At 60.9% G+C, this 16511-nt stretch overlaps 2 protein-coding genes across 12 annotated transcripts; one reads left to right on the top strand and one right to left on the bottom strand.

Moving 5' to 3' along the window:
- The first annotated feature begins 488 nt into the window (after positions 1–488).
- PTOV1 (PTOV1 extended AT-hook containing adaptor protein) lies at positions 489–9291 on the top strand. 6 transcript variants are annotated; one of them, XM_082710250.1, is made up of 15 exons: positions 510–572; positions 651–694; positions 943–1335; positions 3894–4031; positions 4148–4230; positions 4320–4377; positions 4477–4584; positions 5941–6096; positions 6639–6725; positions 6830–6903; positions 6995–7052; positions 7317–7421; positions 8597–8794; positions 8883–8952; positions 9161–9291. In XM_082710250.1, the coding sequence occupies exons 3-14, from the start codon at positions 1165–1167 to the stop codon at positions 8892–8894; spliced, it is 1248 nt and encodes a 415-aa protein (XP_082566376.1). In that variant the 5' UTR covers positions 510–572; positions 651–694; positions 943–1164; the 3' UTR covers positions 8895–8952; positions 9161–9291. The 6 variants fall into 6 exon arrangements, with proteins under 6 accessions (XP_082566377.1, XP_082566376.1, XP_082566378.1 ...); XM_082710251.1 differs by lacking the exons at positions 651–694; positions 943–1335 and having other exon boundaries at positions 489–572; XM_082710252.1 differs by lacking the exons at positions 510–572; positions 943–1335 and having other exon boundaries at positions 656–694.
- PNKP (polynucleotide kinase 3'-phosphatase) lies at positions 5589–16351 on the bottom strand. Of its 6 annotated transcripts, none has more exons than XM_082710243.1 (17): positions 16027–16181; positions 15597–15760; positions 14905–14951; positions 14062–14361; positions 13280–13359; positions 13119–13176; positions 12920–13027; positions 12540–12611; positions 11555–11603; positions 11385–11455; positions 11209–11301; positions 11036–11132; positions 10882–10943; positions 10574–10683; positions 10400–10487; positions 10248–10309; positions 5589–10143 (listed from the first exon to the last, which is right to left on the bottom strand). In XM_082710243.1, the coding sequence occupies exons 2-17, from the start codon at positions 15745–15747 to the stop codon at positions 10026–10028; spliced, it is 1566 nt and encodes a 521-aa protein (XP_082566369.1). In that variant the 5' UTR covers positions 15748–15760; positions 16027–16181; the 3' UTR covers positions 5589–10025. The 6 variants fall into 6 exon arrangements, with proteins under 6 accessions (XP_082566369.1, XP_082566367.1, XP_082566371.1 ...); XM_082710241.1 differs by having other exon boundaries at positions 16050–16164; XM_082710245.1 differs by having other exon boundaries at positions 16046–16130.
- Between the last annotated feature and the right edge of the window lie 160 nt (positions 16352–16511).

Raw genomic sequence — 16511 nt, 5'->3', positions numbered from 1 at the left:
AAGCGTCTGGCTTGGACTCAGGTCCTGAATCCAGGGTCCTGGGATCGAGCCCCACATCGGGCTCCCTGCTTAGTGGGAAGCCTGCTTCTCCCTCTCCCGCTCCTCCTGCTTGTGTTCCCTCTCTCGTTGTGTCTCTCTAACAAAGTCTTTAAATAGAAAAGAAAAAGTTAACATTTAAGTCGTTACCATGCTGAGTACCAATCCTACTACTTTAACTCATTTAATCCTCATAACCACTTCACGGTTACTCACTGTCCACGATTCAAACAAGCAAATTTAAGCAAGAAATGTTATACAACTTCTAGTAAGTGAATACGCAGGCATGCAACAGTTGAGTGAATGAGTAAATCAATGAACGGCCTCAAGAAGCCGGCGTCAGGAAGCGGGAGGAGGTACCTTGGGCGGCGGGCGGGGCCTGGGGTACAGGCGCCAACCGGCACACAGCAATGACTGGCGGCTGCCTTGGGATGCCTGGCCCCGCCCATGCCGCGCAAGGGCCGCTGGGATTTGTGGTCTCCGGTCCACCTAGCCACGTCACGGCGTCCAAACACTAAGTCCTCCTCTGGTGCAAGGTACGATCTGTATCCCCAAACTTCTAGGTAGGCTCCTTTACTCCCAGACCCCTATTCCTTATTCCTCCTCTTTCTGAGGTCCGTTGGTGTAGTCTCCCGGCTCCGCGGGTCCCGCTCTCAAGGTAGGGTCTCTCGGTGTTCTGTCTTCCCAGCCCGTAGCCAACTTGGTATCGTCTTCTACGTTCACCAATCCCCCCGCACCCTTCGGTATGGCCTCTCCCGCCACACCCCCCTGAAGCTGCTGCGCGCAAGTCCCCTCAGTTCCTCCCCGTGTAGCTCGAGCCGCCCAGAGTATGTTCCAATGGCCTTGTTCCCCGCCCCACACACCCTCTCCGTTTCCTGAGGCTCCCCCGGCCCTGTTTTGGTACAGCCCGGCCACGCCCCCTCGCGGACGCTCTTGGTACGCGCCGCGCTCCCCCGCTCGCCGCAGTGGTTTGGCCGCGGCGACCCCTCTTCGGCGGCGCGTCCCCTGCGCTTGGTACAGCCCTGCCCGTCTCCCCCGAAGCCGCGCGCCCGCGCCCCTCAGTCCGTGGAGCCTGCAGCCCCCCGTGTGGCCCGTGGCAACCCCCAGCCCACTCGGCCCGTGCCCGCCATGGTCCGTCCGCGCCGCGCTCCGCACCGCTCCGGCGCTGGGGGCCCTCTCGGGGGTCGAGGTCGCCCCCCGCGGCCCCTCACAGTGCGCGCTGCCCGCTCGCGCTCCTGGCCGGCCAGCCCTCGCGGCCCGCAGCCGCCGCGGATCCGGGCCCGCTCGGCCCCTCCCATGGTGAGCCCCCCGCCTTTTTTCCAGAGCCTTCCACGGCCCCGCCCCCGCCGGCCCCTCCCCCGGGCTCGGGTCTTTGTCCGCGGCCCCCTCCTTTCTGGGGTCTCCGGGTGGCCCTAGGGGTGGTCCCGAGTGGGATCGGGTTCCCCCGTGGAACCCCCCCGGGTGGTACGCGCCGGGCTCTCCCCTTTGTTGCGCGTTTGGGCTGGGGTGGCGGGGGTGGGGTACGGGGGCGGGGAGGGCTCAAATTACTGCTGACTCCGCGTCCCGATTTAAACGCGGGGTGGGGGGCGGGCGAGCGGCGTGCACGCTTGTTTTTCTAATTGGAAAGTTGGGTCTCTCTTCGGGCAGGAAATCTGGAAATGGTGGGGGGTCTGAGGGGCCGTGGCGAGAGGGGTCCGCGTCTTAAACTCGCGTGCCCAGGTGTTGCACTTGGGGGTGTTCATCTCCGGGTCCGCACGGAGCCCGTGGCGTGTGCGCCCAGGATTTGCACGGCCGCCCAGATAAGGGATGCCCTTACGGAGTGCAGCAAGCCCCAACATAAACATCTGGCTTTGCAAGTACATTAACTACACACGCTTCCCCAGACCCAAATTACGTACGCAAAAATGTTCAGGCGTACTTGGAATAATAGTGAAACTGCACATCCTGGCGTGAAACGCTCGCCCAGATGTGCGTTTTGCCCTAGGCTGGCTCTGGAGTTCGCTGCTTCCCTCCACTGCCCCGTCGTTGTGCATGACAGGTCGCTGTGGCAGCCCCACACGAGCCTTAAAGAGGCTTCCTGGGATCTTCAATGTAGATATCAAGTCTCTGAACACCTCCCACAACTTACACATATCCCTCCCCTTCACTGGCTCGCCCCCCGAGTTCAGCAGTCTCATTTAGTTGTCAGGAGCGTTTCTGGGATCTTGAAATGTGCATGGTAAGGCTTTCGATCTCCGGAGTAGGAAACAGGCTTCCCTGTAAACAATTTACATATCACAGGCAAAGGCAAATTTTGCACACACTTGCCCAGCTGGGAGAGTTGCTCTGGGATTGCAGTTAAGCCTAGCCCCTTACTGTCCTCCACTTTGATGGGCTCCCCTGCTTGTTGCAAGTAGACCTGAGCTTTTGGGTAAGTGTTTCTGGTGTGTACGTCCTAGACCAAAACATTTTTCAGGTGCTGCGGGGTCAGCTCACCCTCCCAGACAAAGCCGACTTTAAACACTTGCGCCTGCAGTTTACTCGGCCCTGGGTCCTTGAGCGCATTTGCCAGGATCCGCAAAGGCCTTTGGGCTCTGTGCTCTGAGCAGCTGTTGTTAGACTCTCTCTACCCCACCTGTGGCACCTGCAAACCCAGGGCTTCAGCACCTGTCCTGCATCTCAGACGCCACCCGGCCCGGGACACACACCAGCACGTTCCTACAGCGGGATGCTCTCTGGTTTTCTTCCTGGCTTGATACCCTTGCCCAAATTCCTGTATCACCTGCCCGGATCAAGGTCATGCTGGCTCAGGTTTTTCTGTTTACTTTTGAAGCCCCCATGAAATACTTTTCCTGCCTGTCCTTCTGGGACTGGAGACATCTGTGTGCTTTGTAGGAATGCGGAGGGTGTCCATCAGTAGTACCATGAAAAGTAACAATTGTTACTTCTTTTGCTGCTTGGAGGCATTCACGAGGGAGGTTTTCGGGGCTTGCTTGCTGCCAGCCTGTTCCAGAGCCTTCCCTTGTTTGCTTTGAGATGTTTTTAGTTTACAAAAAAAAAAAAAAAAGATAGCTGGTAGAGTGCCCTAGGAAGAGTAGAATGTGGAGCTTTCTTTGGCTTTATTGCTGGAACGTTCTTCTGGTGTTCGGCAAATGCTCTCGAGATGTTTGAGACCCTCCAGGTGGTGATACACTGCCTCTTCCAGAAGTGTCCCCGCCTCCCTGGATGGCTCTGTGTGCTTTATCTCCTCCCCCCTGAGGTCAGCCTGGTGTGGTTGCAGCATGGAGTCTGCAGGGCAGGAGGGCCTGTGACCCCCTGAAAGGCTTGGCGGGAGCTAGAGGGGGAGGGTCCGTACTTGGCTTGAGGGCCACGCAGAGCTTTGGGAGAATTTTGAGCGGGGGAGGGGGTTGCGTCGTGGCAAACCAGTGCGCCAGGCAGCTAGCCGCGGTGCGGGCTGGCCTTTGTGTGGTGGGGACTCCGAGGAGGCCTTGGGCCCCCAGAGCGTTGTTCTCTGAGTTGGATTGGGACAGAGGGACTAAGAATTGGCTTAGGCCAGGGGCTCGAGTGGATGGCATCTCCTGAAGGGGGTGGGAGGGCGTTCAAGGCTGAGTGCACAGCTGGAGCGAAGTCTGGAGGAGGAAGCAGACCAGTGTGGAGGTGCCAAGGAGGGTCTTGGGGGCTCGGGTTCTGGAGTAGCGTTAGGAAAAGCACGTGGAGGTCAGCTGCTTGGGGTCTTGACCCCTGGGAACGGGGTTTGGATGTGGTTCTGGGAGTTGCCAAGCAGGGGATTTGGGTCTGAACGTTGTGAGGTATGTTGGTGGGGGATAGCCTGCCTATGGGTCCCTCAGCCTCAGTTTCCTTGCTCCCCTGTGCTGCAGCAAGGTGCTCGGGTGTTTGGCGCCTTGGGTCCCATTGGGCCTTCCTCGCCTGGTCTCGCCCTCGGGGGCCTGGCCGTAGGTGAGCACCGGCTCAGCAACAAGCTGCTGGCCTGGAGCGGCGTCCTCGAGTGGCAGGAGGTGAGCTGTGGCCGGTCTCCTGTGAGTCCCCGCAGGGGCTGAGGGCGGGCCTCTGTGGGTGGGGCAGGCTGGGGCATCTGGGTCGTGTCCAGTGACCCCTCCTGCTCCCACGACAGAAGCGCCGACCCTACTCAGACTCCACCGCGAAACTGAAGCGGGCCCTCCCTTGCCAGGCCTACGTGAACCAGGGCGAGAACCTGTGAGTAGAGGCGGGCGTGCGGGTGTCAGGGTGGGGGCGGCAGGCAGGCGGCCGGGGTGGGGGCTCCCCTGACTCTCTGCACCCCACAGGGAGACTGACCAGTGGCCCCAGAAGCTGATCATGCAGCTCATCCCGCAGCAGCTGCTGGTAAGACCTGCCTCCGGTCCCCTGCAGCCCCCCCCCCCCGGCAACCCCCTGCTCCCCCCACCCCCTGCAGTGACCCAGAGGTCCCCTTGTTGCCCACAGACCACCCTGGGCCCCCTGTTCCGCAACTCCCAGCTGGCGCAGTTCCACTTCACCAACAGAGACTGCGACTCCCTCAAGGGGCTTTGCCGCGTGATGGGCAATGGCTTCGTGAGTAGGGGGTTGGGGCCCCTCCTGAGTGCGTGAGGACCTGGCATAGCGGGAGGCGGGGGCCTGGGGGGCACGCTCTCTCCGTGGCATCTCGTCCCTCTGGAAGTGGGGGGGCTCTCAGGTAGAGCAGCATCTACGGGACCACCCTGGCTGGGGCGGCTGGGGGCTGCGGTAGGGGGCGGAATGTTCTGTGCGGAGGCTCCTTCCTCCTCTGGCAAACAGGGCTAGTGCCTGGGTTCCTTCTGTGGGGCTGTTATGAGGAGTAAGTCTGTGCATAGTGCTTGGGGCAGTGATTTGCGTGGGTGGCAAGGGCCTGCTGGCCGTGAGCCAGGGAGACCATGGTGCTGGGCCATCAGGAAGTCAATCTCAGTCTGGTCTCTGCAGCCCCTGGGGTCTGGGCCTCATCTCATCTGCCCCTGGTTTCGGCAGAGTGGTTCAGTTGTGGAAGGGGACAGGTGCAAGTACGGGATACATGCGAGGAGAGTAGGTTGCCCAGGACACCATGGGGCTGAGCTCTGGGGTCCCCTCCAGTCCCTGGTCCCTTTTGGGACCAGCACCTCTCCAGCCCCCTCCTGTCTTCAGGTCCTGTCATGACCCTCTGTGTCCAGGCAGTTCCTGTTCCATCAGGGGCTGGACAGACTGGTGCAGTGTTGACTCTTGGGGAAGAGACTGGTCCCCTTAATTGACCACTTTGTGGAGGGCCTGCTCTGTGCGTGGCCAGCAAGGAGGCCCTCAGGCTGTAGGGAAGGCCATTGACTGCACACCTCCTGTGCCCCCGGCCTCCCATGCCTGGTCCTACTAGTAGTTCTGGGAGGACCCACTGCACACAGGTCCAGAAGGTGTGGGGGACAAGTTCCCTGAGCAGGTGGCCTCTACGCAACAAGAGACGGCCGGACAGCCTGGGGAATTCTCTGAAGTGCATGCCCCTTCGGTCCTGACAGCCGCCACCGAGGGCTCTGTCGGACTCCTGGTTTCCCAAGTCCCACCGAAGAGGCACTAGGATCTCATGTGACAAATGTTTATGTGGCGTGGACTGTGGAGGCTACTGTGAGGCCATTTTACAGATGGGAAAACTGAGGTCCAGGAACACGAGGTGATTGGCGTCAGGTGACAAAGCTGGGAACAAGCAGAGCTGGGTTTGTGCTTAGGGCCTTCTTGGAGGCTGTTCTGGCCCTGCTGGCAAAGGCGGGTCCTGCTCTAAGGGATGGGACTGGCATTAAGAGGGGGATTTGAGTGGGAGATGGAGCCCCAACCCCAGATTTACCAGGTGGGGGAGACACCGAAGCACACGCTCGGAGGGGCATCTGGCCCCTTGGGCTGCCCCAGGGCCCCTGATCGCCTGCTCCCCTCCCCCAGGCGGGGTGTATGCTCTTCCCCCACATCTCCCCCTGCGAGGTGCGCGTGCTTATGCTGCTGTACTCGTCCAAGAAGAAGATCTTCATGGGCCTCATCCCCTACGACCAGAGCGGCTTCGTCAACGCCATCCGGCAGGTCATCACCACGCGCAAACAGGTGTGCCGTGGCGCCCAGGCCAGCCCTCAGGTCCCCAGGCAGCGAGTGGGTTGGTGAGGCTGGGTCGGTGAGGCCTCGAGAGCATGGGGCCTGATGGGGGCAGCTCCTGCCAGGAGGGACACCCGCATGGAGCGGGGCACAAGCAGGCTAGCAGGGAGTGCTACATGTGGCTGGAAGGCTCTGGAGGGTGAGGTGTGTCCTGGCTCATCCCTTACAAGTTGCTTGTGAATATCTGTCTTGCTCCTTGTGTTCTGGCTGTGCAGGAAATTATAGGGCTGTTTAGTTCTTAGAGGCCGACCTGTGGGCTTGGTACCCCAGGTTGAGCATCAGAGACTGGTTCCAGGGCGTTCAGGAGTCGTGGGAGGTCTGTGAGCAGGCGGATGGCAGGGCCAGCATCGGGGAGTCCTATGGGGCTGCCAACAGCCTGGAGGCTGAGGAGCCAGGAAGGAAGCTGGAGCGAGGCTCATGGACGGCTGGGAGGCTGCCCAGAGGCCTCCTCTGGGGTGCTTCTGGTTACCAGGCCCCCTTTTCTGCTTCCACAGGCCGTGGGCCCTGGTGGTGTCGCGGGTCCGGTTCAGATCGTCAACAATAAGTTCCTGGCATGGAGCGGTGTCATGGAGTGGCAGGAGGTGAGTCTGGGGTGGGGGGTCCTGGGTGACCTCGAGACCAGTGCGTCCTTCCGGACTGGGGTGCCTCCCCACAACTGATGTCACCCTCTTCCTCTCCCCAAAAGCCCAGGCCTGAGCCCAACAGTCGGTCCAAGCGGTGGCTGCCCTCGCACGTCTACGTGAACCAAGGGGAGATCCTGTGAGTGGGGGGCAGGGGGGGCCGGGAGGCCAAGGCAGGGTCCTGGTGAGACCCAGCTTCCTGACCCTCATCCCCTTGGGGCCCCCCACAGGAGGACCGAGCAGTGGCCGAGGAAGTTGTACATGCAGCTCATCCCGCAGCAGCTACTGGTGAGTATGAAGCAGGGGTCCTCAGGCTGGCCACGGTCCTTCCCCAGGGAGGGGACCCTGGGGTTGCCAGATAGAGAACATTCCAAAGTGCAAGTGCACGGAGGCTGGCCACCCTGACGAGCACAGGCAGATGGACGCAGATAGTGGCTGGGGTTGGGGGTCCACATAGGACCCATCTGAGGTTGTAAGTCAATGCTGCCACAGTGTGTGGACCGCACAGAGGCAGGGCTTCCGGGTCACGGAGCTGCCCTGGCTGGCCCGCAGACCACCCTGGTGCCGCTGTTCCGGAACTCGCGCCTGGTGCAGTTCCACTTCACGAAGGACCTGGAGACGCTGAAGAGCCTGTGTCGGATCATGGACAATGGCTTCGTGAGTGTGGCGCGGGGCTGCGGGGCCAGGAGATGAGCGACAGGGATCATTTCTCCACCCCAGCTGCGTCATGGTGGCCCTGGTGGCCGTAGGCTGGCCTTGTGTCTGGACGCGTGCTGGCTCCTAGTCCATGGACTTCCCTGGGGCTCTGCGGTCCTGACCCTACTTTACAGATGGGGAAACAGGCCCAGAGGCAGGCCCCGGGTTCACTCAGAGCGTGGAAGGGCAATACCACGGAGCGTAGACCCGGTACTCCCAGGTTCCTGCTCTCCCTGGGGATAGGGAGCCACTGGCCTGCAGGTTTATTAGCGAAAACTTGAGGCTCCCCCAGGCCCCTTGCCAGGCCGGGAGGTCTGTCTGCTTCCAGCCGGGGCCCTCAGAGCACTGGGTTCTCTGCCAGTGGGCCTTGGCTTCACTTTCTCCAGCAGCGAGGGGAGGCAGGTATCCTCCAGGGCTAAGGAAAGTGCAGCGGTCACTGCATTCTTATGGGTGTTGCTGCACCTGGCCAGCGTCTGTCCCACAGCTGAACAGATCGCCGCTGGACGAGGGTCTCTGCCAGCCAGCTGTGGGTTTCTTCCACATTCAAGAGTTTGCCTTCTTTTGACCCTCATGCTCTGCTGCGGGCTCCGGTCGGTGCACTCAGGAAGGGCTTCCACTGGCCACCGCTGCCGCAGTTGTCCCCCGAAGGGGCGCCAGGGGCCTGTGAACCCTCTGGCTCCGTTTGATCACCTGCGAGGTGGGGGTGGGGACCCCGGGCCAGGAGGAGCAGGGGTCGGTGTAACAGCTGGAGCCCTTGGTCTGCTCCCCAAGCTGGCAATGCGGTGGCCACGGTTGGCTGTGTCCCTGCCTGTGGAGGGCTCACGGGGCTTTGGCCACTCTGGAGGTGCATGTGGGGGACTGTAGGGTTGGGCTTCAGGGGGCTGGCAGGGCCTGTGCATCTCATGTGGTGGCTGTCCGTCAAGGTCAAGGCCACCCTATGCGCTTGCTGCCAGTGGGGTGCTTGACCATGGGCACTGACAACTTCAGGGCCCCTTGATGCAGAGTCCGTGAGTCCCTGAGTGGGAGTGACACCAGGGCTGTGAGAATAGCCGTCAGGATGCTTTGGCACAAGGCAGCCTGTGTGGGTGGGAGTGTCCGTGCCTGGCCAGACGCCCATACCCTGCTGCGCCCCCCAGGCCGGCTGCGTGCACTTCTCCTACAAGGCGTCGTGTGAGGTGCGCGTGCTCATGCTGCTGTACTCGTCGGAGAAAAAGATCTTCATCGGCCTCATCCCCCATGACCAGAGCAACTTCGTCAACGGCATCCGGCGCGTCATCGCCAACCAGCAGCAGGTCCTGCAGCGGAACCTGGAGCAGGAGCAGCAGCAGCGCGGGGTGAGGCCAGGCTCCCTGCCCCCCACCCCCCCTGCCCCCCAGCACCGTCCCTGCTTCTGACACTGCCTCCCTGCCTTCCTCCCTGCAGATGGGGGGGTAGTGGCCACCCCCAGGCTGGGCCCCTCCAGGAGTCACAGACGAGGCCCCTGCTGAAACTGGTGAGTGGCAGTCAGCTCTGGGGGGGTGTAGGAAGTTTAAACTCTGGGGGGGTTTAGGAAGCCAGAGTGGGGCCCTCCCTGGCCTTGAGACCAGAGCAGAGAGGCAGGTTCAATCCCACTGGTCCCAGGATGTGATGGAGCTGCAGTTTCACAGCCATAAGCCGTGGGGTGCCCGGGCCAGCCCCTCCCATGCTCCTCCTGCCCGCAGGTCAGATGTCTCTGAGCAGGGGCCCCTGGGGATGGCAGCTGCCCAGCGAGATGGAGGACCGTGGCCGGAGAGGTCTCCAAGGACGGTCCCCACCCCTGTACGTGTCCCCAATAAAGTCTTTTAAAAGCCCACTGGCTACCAGGCTCTGTGTCCAGATGCCTTGGGAGTTGGGTGGGGGGTCAAGCCCAGCCCATCCCCAGGTTTGAGTCTTTCAGTTGCCGGGGGCTGGGAATGTGCGTTTCTCACGGATTTCCGAGGGAGGCCACCTCTGACATCAGTCACCCGAGCCAGGATGGAGCCGCGTACTTCATGGAGCTGCCCTCAGTGGCTGGTCAGTCCCTGGTGAGCCGTGGCCAGTGGCCTGTCCTCCCTGGAGCTGGCCGGCCATGTTTTGGGACCTGGTCTGCTTGCCTCTGCCCCTGTGGATCCACCAGGCTGCACCTGGCTGGCAGCACACACAGGCTGGGGCCCAGACAGTAGCAGGACCCCCTTCCCCCCCACTCCCCACGTCCAGGCCACCCCCCTGAGGGCAAGTCCAGGATACAGTTTCTCACCAAACGGGGGTCCAGCACTTGTCTTCAGGGTCCCATCGCTTGAGCCTCAGCTGGCTCTCTATCTGGACAGCCGCAGGCAGGGAAGAGCTCCCTCCACCCCCTTGGGGGTTCCCCAGTCTAGGATGCCCACAACCATGGGTCTGAGAAGCCTACCCTCTGTGGGGAGGCCAGCAGCCTCGTGCTCCCAGCCCTGCCTGTCCTGAGCAGACCACCCTCCTCCCCAGCACAGTGCTGCTCAATTGTAAAGAAAAACAGGATTTATTGGGGGTGAGGTGGAGGTAGGGGAAGGGGCAAGGACTGGTGGGGAGCGCTCAGCCCTCCGAGAACTGGGTATACAGGCGCTCGAGTGTGGGCTCCACATTCAGCCGGAATGGGATCTCCAGGATTGCCGAGAATCCTTCTGCCAGGGTCGGAGCCTCGAACTGCTTTCTGGTGCCAGGGGGTGCAAGGGGGCGGTGAGACCGGGCCCGGCGCCCTGATGCCCCCCCCCGCCGCCCCCACCTCCTGGGGCCTCCCTGCAGGGAGCTGCTTACCTGTAGCCGTACATGACCACGTCTGACACAGGGGCATGGGAGGAGCCCGTCATCTCTCGGAACTACGGGAGGCAGGGGAGCGGGGGTCACGGGCGGCCTGGGAACTGGGGGGATGGAGAGGAACGTGACAGCAGGGGCGCAGTCCGGCTCACCCGGTTGTTGTGGCGAGCCTGCTCCAGGGTGGCCGTGAAGAGGAAGCAGCGGCAGGGGACCCCTGCATCTTGGGCACACTTAATGTACCTGTTGGGGCCGGGAAGGTGGCAGGCTGGTCAGGGGCCCTGACCACCCCTCCCCCTACCCAGAGGCCACCCCGGGACCCTCCGTACCTGGCCCGGCTCAGAGGGTCTGGGTTGGTGTTGTCAATCACGACCCGTTTCCTTTGCTTTAGAGCGTTCTCACACATGGTCACACAGCGCTGCCACGAGCCCAGCGTGTCCTAGGGTATAAGAGGCAACCCTAAGTGGGGGGGCAGGGATACAGCAGGACAAGGGTGTGGGGAGACCTTGCAGGAGGGAGGACGGCAGAGGTGCAGGGGAAGCAGGGAGCTGGTGAGGAGCCCACAGTCGGCGGGGGGCAGGCAGGGGTGGAAGGACCTCGGGGCCCCTGCCCACAGCCTGGGGGTGCAGTGGCTCACCCTGTTCACGTGGACGTAGCCCACAGACACGAGGTGCTCCTGAAGGAAGGTGGACTTGCCAGCTGTGAAGCAGAGGCAGGGTCAGGGTCAGGGGGGGCCTGAGCACCCAGAGCCGGGCTGGGGCCTCTGCAGGTCAGGAGTCAGGGTGTCTCACCCCCAGGAAATCCCACGGCGACCACCACTTCGGGGTCGGAGCTCAAGAGGGAGCTGGACTCAGGGAGGTAGAGTGGCCCCGAGGGGGAGACGGTTCTCTGGGAGAGGTGGACACAATGAGTGTGACCCCCTCCTCATCCCCCGCACCCCCCACTCTTGTTCCTAGAACCTCACCGGGTCAAAGGTGGGGAGCACAAAGCTGGCGATGGGCCAATTCAGAAAGAACTCCTCTGGTGTGGCGAAGGGCAGGCCAAGGTTGAGTGCGAACTGGGTGAGGATTGGGGATGGGGGCACAGACGTCAGACAAAGTGGGGACACACCTCCTGGCGAGAAGGGGACAGGGGCCTCACCAGACGGTCTGCGCAAGAGAAGTCTTTCTTCTTCCGCCCAGGGGCCCAGTTGGCTGGGCGCCCAGCTGCATCTGAAAAACAGGAGACACACCCCCATGTCACCAGCGACCTTGGGGACAGAAGTCCCTGGCCCTGGGGGATCCACACTCAACCCAGCCCTGGGTCCTTACCTCCCACGAAGACACTGTCCCTGATGGAGATGGGCATATCCTCGTTGGCCTGGGAGGGACAAGTGAGAAGCCTGTGGGCATTGAGGACGCCACTCCTGCATCTGTTCCCCTAGAATACTAAAGGGTGCCCTGTGTCAGGACCCCACCCTCCTTCACTGCCACCACCTGGATCCTGGACTGTTCATCCAGGCGGCTGGGCTCTGGGCTTCTGCCCTCACCCATCTGTTCCTTACTCAGCCACCAGAGGGTGCCAGTTCCTATTTCCTGAGCTTCCTTCCCTCCCAACCCTCCTGAGCACCCTTTGCTCCTGCGCTGGTAAAAGGGAAGCCCTTTACCTGAGGCCCTCCTCAGTCTCTCACCTGCCAGCTCTCTGACCTCACACCCCAGCCTCATCCCAGACCTCATGGTCCCAGAACAGAACACACTAGTCACAGCCCTGCTTCAGGACCTTTATACTCGCAGCTACTCCGGACCTAAACCGCTCTTCCTAGCTACCCACGTGGCTTCCTCCCTCCCCAGCTGCAGACCTCCGGGGGCACCTGGGAAAAAGGCATGACCTGCCCACCGTAGGTAAATCCTGACATCCCTTGCTTCACCCCTCCTGCTAGCTCACACACCGGTCTCTGCATCCACAGCCTGCACCCTTACGGGTACACGAGCACCCAGCACATCTGTTCTGTACACTGACCTTCAGCTCATCTGTTCTGTACACTGACCTTCAGCTCAAAAACCTGTTGCGCTTCAGAGCAAATGCACACACAGAAGAACACATGAACGTGTGATCTGCTGCCCACCCACTCAGATCTTCAGGGTTCAGGAGCCCCGCCCTCATATACCCACAGATGGGGACAGGAGGAAAAGAGGAGGCAAAGACCAGGGAAGGAGATGGGAGGGAGAGAAGGGAAGAGGCCAAACACCAGAGACATGCAGGGGGAGCCTGGGCTGAGTTAGGGAAGAGGGGAGCCAGGGGGAGGCCACCGCTCACCTGCTCCTGCAGATGGTCCCACATGCCAACCACCGGCTTCCGGTACAAGCCGGCGTGCGTGGCCACCAGCACCTGTGGGCGGAAATCAGACTCCATCCCGGGCTCATTCCTGTAATCCTTCGAGGGCATGTGGGTGCCAGGAATGCTGCCCTGATCCTCACCAACCCAGAGAGCTCCCGGTGCCCGGGAACCTACCATTTATACGGGGTTTCTGTTAGCAGAACCACCCAGGGCCTCTGGTTGCTCCCAGGGTCCCCAACCCTCCCCCTCCCCCTGGATTTTGTACCTTCTCCCTGGGTCTCTGTTTCTTCCTCTCTGCCCCTCCCTCTAGGTCCCCATCCCCCCACCTCCATGGCCCTCATACTCCCCTGCAGCCACACCTGAAAGGGGAGCCCCAGTTTCTCCACCACAGCCTCCACTTTAGCCTTGAACTCCTCTGCCGGCAGCTTCCCACGCCCAATGGCCATCTGGTTGGTGAAGATCACCAGCTGGGGAGCACAGCAATGCCACTTGGTGCCCTCCTCACCAGGGCCCCGGCCTGCCCTGTGATCCGGTCACCGCACACAGAAGCACACACACCTTGTAGCCCTCGGCATCCAGTTCCCGGAGCTTCCGCGGAATCTCGAGATACAAGATCCTAGAGCGGATGGGAAAGCAGAAGGGTGACCTGGAGCCCCATGGGGTGGGGAGGGGGGTGTCAGCCTCACTCTCACTGCCCACCTTGTTCTGCCTCTTCTCACCTCCAGTCACTGGGGCCAGTGGGAAAGACCTTCCCAGAGCGTGTGGTGATGAGGGTCCCGTCCAGATCAAAGCCAGCCACCTGACGTCAGCAAGAAAAAAGGAACATCAACCCTGTTATGCCTCCGATCGCTGGACTCACAGGCTGCGTCATGTCACCCCTGCAAGGTAGAGACGTTACCACTCACCTGTCACCCAAGGGGAAACTGAGTCACAGAGCGCCCGCACATCTTACGGAAAGAAGGTCCATGGCAAATATGGGTTCCTGCCCCTCCCAGAGTGCACAGCCTGAGATCTACACTGTACCCTCTCCTACTCCTTCAAAGCCCCAGGGCTGGCAGTTTTAAAATGGGGTTCACGTCCTACCCAACCATCTCCTCTGGCCTCCACCTCAGAAGGCCGACTGGGAAAATAAAAACAGGAGTGAAATTGCTTAGGTGCTAACCCCGCGTCGAGGAGGCTCCACGAGCTTTTCACAGGCTCATCAGTTAACTGGTGAGACCAGTGGGGCTCAGAGCGGGTGGCTTGGGGCCCCATGAGCTCAAGGCTCTGCTAAAGTGATAGGTGTTCCCTCCTGTGGTTTCAGTGGGTCAGGCAGGGGCTGAAAGACATCCATTTCCCCAAGGCTTACAACATCGCCTGAATTTGTCATCAGGTTTGCTTCACAGAAAAGCAGAAGCTAAGAGAGGCTGAAGGACCGGGACGGGGGGTGGGGTGGGGGGGGGAGGGAGGGTGGTGTAGGGGGGTGGGGTGGGGACACTCTGTGTGGCTCCCTCAGCCTCACCTTGCCGCGGGGTTTCACCCCAGGTGCAGTAAACACCAGCAGCTTCTCGAACTTCTCCCAGCCCGGGGATGACTTTCGCATCCGCTTTTTCTGTGGCTCAACATCCTGTGCCACATCTGGAGCCACCGGAGTGGTGCGGGGCGGAGTGTCCTGCTGGGATTCAGGTGTGCGGGCCTCTTCCCAGCGCAGGGTTAGCGGGTGGAGGCCGTTGACCAAATACAGTGTGTCCCCCAACCTCAGAGAGCCTTCTGACCCCGGAGCCAGCTCCTGGGTCCCAGCAGTTGAGGGGTTGATTCCCAGCTGCAGAGGTAGAGGGAGGAGCTGGGATTGACTGCATCCCAAACCAACAGCCCCTCTGATTCAAACCCCCACTTTAAGGACTACCTTTCCCTACCTGCCAATCAGACCGGTAAGCCCGCCTTTCCACTGTATACCACCAATCAGGGATGAGTGAAAGTTACAGGTTCCAGTTTTACCACTTTATTTTTTTTTAAAGATTTTATTTATTTAGTTGACAGACAAGAGATTACAAGCGGGCAGAGAGGCAGGCAGAGAGAGGGGAGGAAGCAGGCTCCCTGCTGAGCAGAGAGCCCGATGCGGGGCTCCATCCCAGGACTCTGAGATCATGACCTGAGCCAAAGGCAGCGGCTTAACCCACGGAGCCACCCAGGCGCCCCAAGTCTTATCCACTTTAAATGTGGATGGATACCCGCTGAAGCGGCAGCTTTACGTGATCCTCTCTACTCGCCACACCTGCTCCCCTCCAAACCAGGTCTTTCCAATGGGCCTGCTGAGTTGCCATTCCTCCCCAACGCCACCCCGACTTTGCCGAGGAACTGGTACCTGTTTCACTGCCACAGTCTTGGTCCCAGGGTCTGCGACCAGCTCCACTGAGGGTTGAGAGTGTGGAGTCAGAATGTGCATCCTTGTGCGAGTGCCTTCTCCACTACTGGGAGCATGGCCAGCTTCAGGCCATGCAATGGGGACGCTACATCCCACTCGGGAGGGAAAGCAGTTTATTTCCAAACGGGATCGGCTGTCTCCTTGACATGCAGTAATCAGAGGCCTCAGGATTGCCTGTGAGGCGGTTCTTGCCTAGGGGCAGGGCGGGCATTTTTCTGTATAGAACTGGCTTCTCCTTGATGACGCCGTATGGCTAGGTGCAGGTCCTCGGCTTCGCCCATTACCCCCCACCCTGCTTAGCAACAAGTACTTTTAGGATAGGCTCTCTCCTTGGGAAGGGTCGTGACCTGACTCAAACCTTCACGGTGACCTGTGAGCATCCTCTGATAACTCTCTCGGGATTGGCTCCACCCCTCCCCCCTAAGGGCTCTGGCTAGTTCCAGATCAGGCACAGCATTTCTCTTTCTATGCTCCCCAAAGGGCACCTACCAACTTCAGGACTAGCTACACCGCGCAATCCAGCCCAGTGGCCAAGCAGCTCCCTTTTACTGGACTGGCTGTCCCCTTTTCCCCAAGACCGAGTTCCCGCGCCAGCAGCGGGCCACACCCCCCACAGCTCCGGCCCCGCCCACCTTGGTTTCTGGAGCACTTCCGGTCGGTAACCTGGGTCAAGGGTCCCCGGCCCAGGACAAGGACTTGTCTATCCGAGGGCAGGAAGATAGGGGGCGCGCCCCCAGGGGGACTCTCCAGCCACAGGCGGCCCTGGGCCTCCACCTCAGCCATCCCGGGCGCCAGCCTGAAGGGAAACAGGTAAACAGGTTTGAGTGGCAGGTCGCTCTCAAATTGCTACAGGAAGTCCCGCCTCCTCTCGCCCCCCGCCCCAGCCAGAAATTTCCCTTCTTCCGCTGAAGGATCCGGAAATCTCACCCTCTCGCCTGCCGCCGGCTCGCGCCGTTTCCCAGGCGACGACGCCCCGCTCAGTCCCGCTGCGAACCCGACCCTAACATTCCAGGGCAAAGGCCAAGAAGCTCGCGCGCACCCCTGACTCGGTCCCGCGCTCACCGTCCCGACCGGGGCTCACTTGCCACTTGCGACCAGGGAATTCCTGCCCGAGGCGCTCTGCCCGCAGCTCCGCCGGCTGCTTTCTCTGTTCCTCGGCGGACGGAAATGACTCGCCCTCCGGAAGTGGGAAGGGCCTTGGCTCCTCCCACGACAGAAGCCCCGCCCCACGACTGCAGCTTAGCGCTCTGACCTTCATCTCTCCTGCAGCAATGAGAGGCTCCGACCAGTAGGGGGTGTAGGTCCTCTGTTCACAGATTTTCCTCTTTACACCTTGAACTCCCAACATTCATTCTCTTACTTACAGGGGAAGAAACTTTTCCTCTTGAGGATGATTATCAGTCCCCCGACAGTAGCCCTGACCCTCAATACGGCGACTTTCTCATCTTTAAAGAGGGTATAGTTTCCACTTCATGGAGTTACTAGGATGATTAAAGGAGTTAGTAGATGTAAATAACTTTATACAAGTGTTTGGCTGGCAGCTCTCC

Source organism: Mustela nivalis (genome assembly GCF_964662115.1).
Source record: "Mustela nivalis genome assembly, chromosome: 18".
NCBI classification, from domain to species: Eukaryota; Metazoa; Chordata; class Mammalia; order Carnivora; family Mustelidae; genus Mustela; species Mustela nivalis.
The sequence above is the reverse complement of the archived record's forward strand: the minus strand, read 5'-3'. Positions and strand labels throughout refer to the sequence as shown.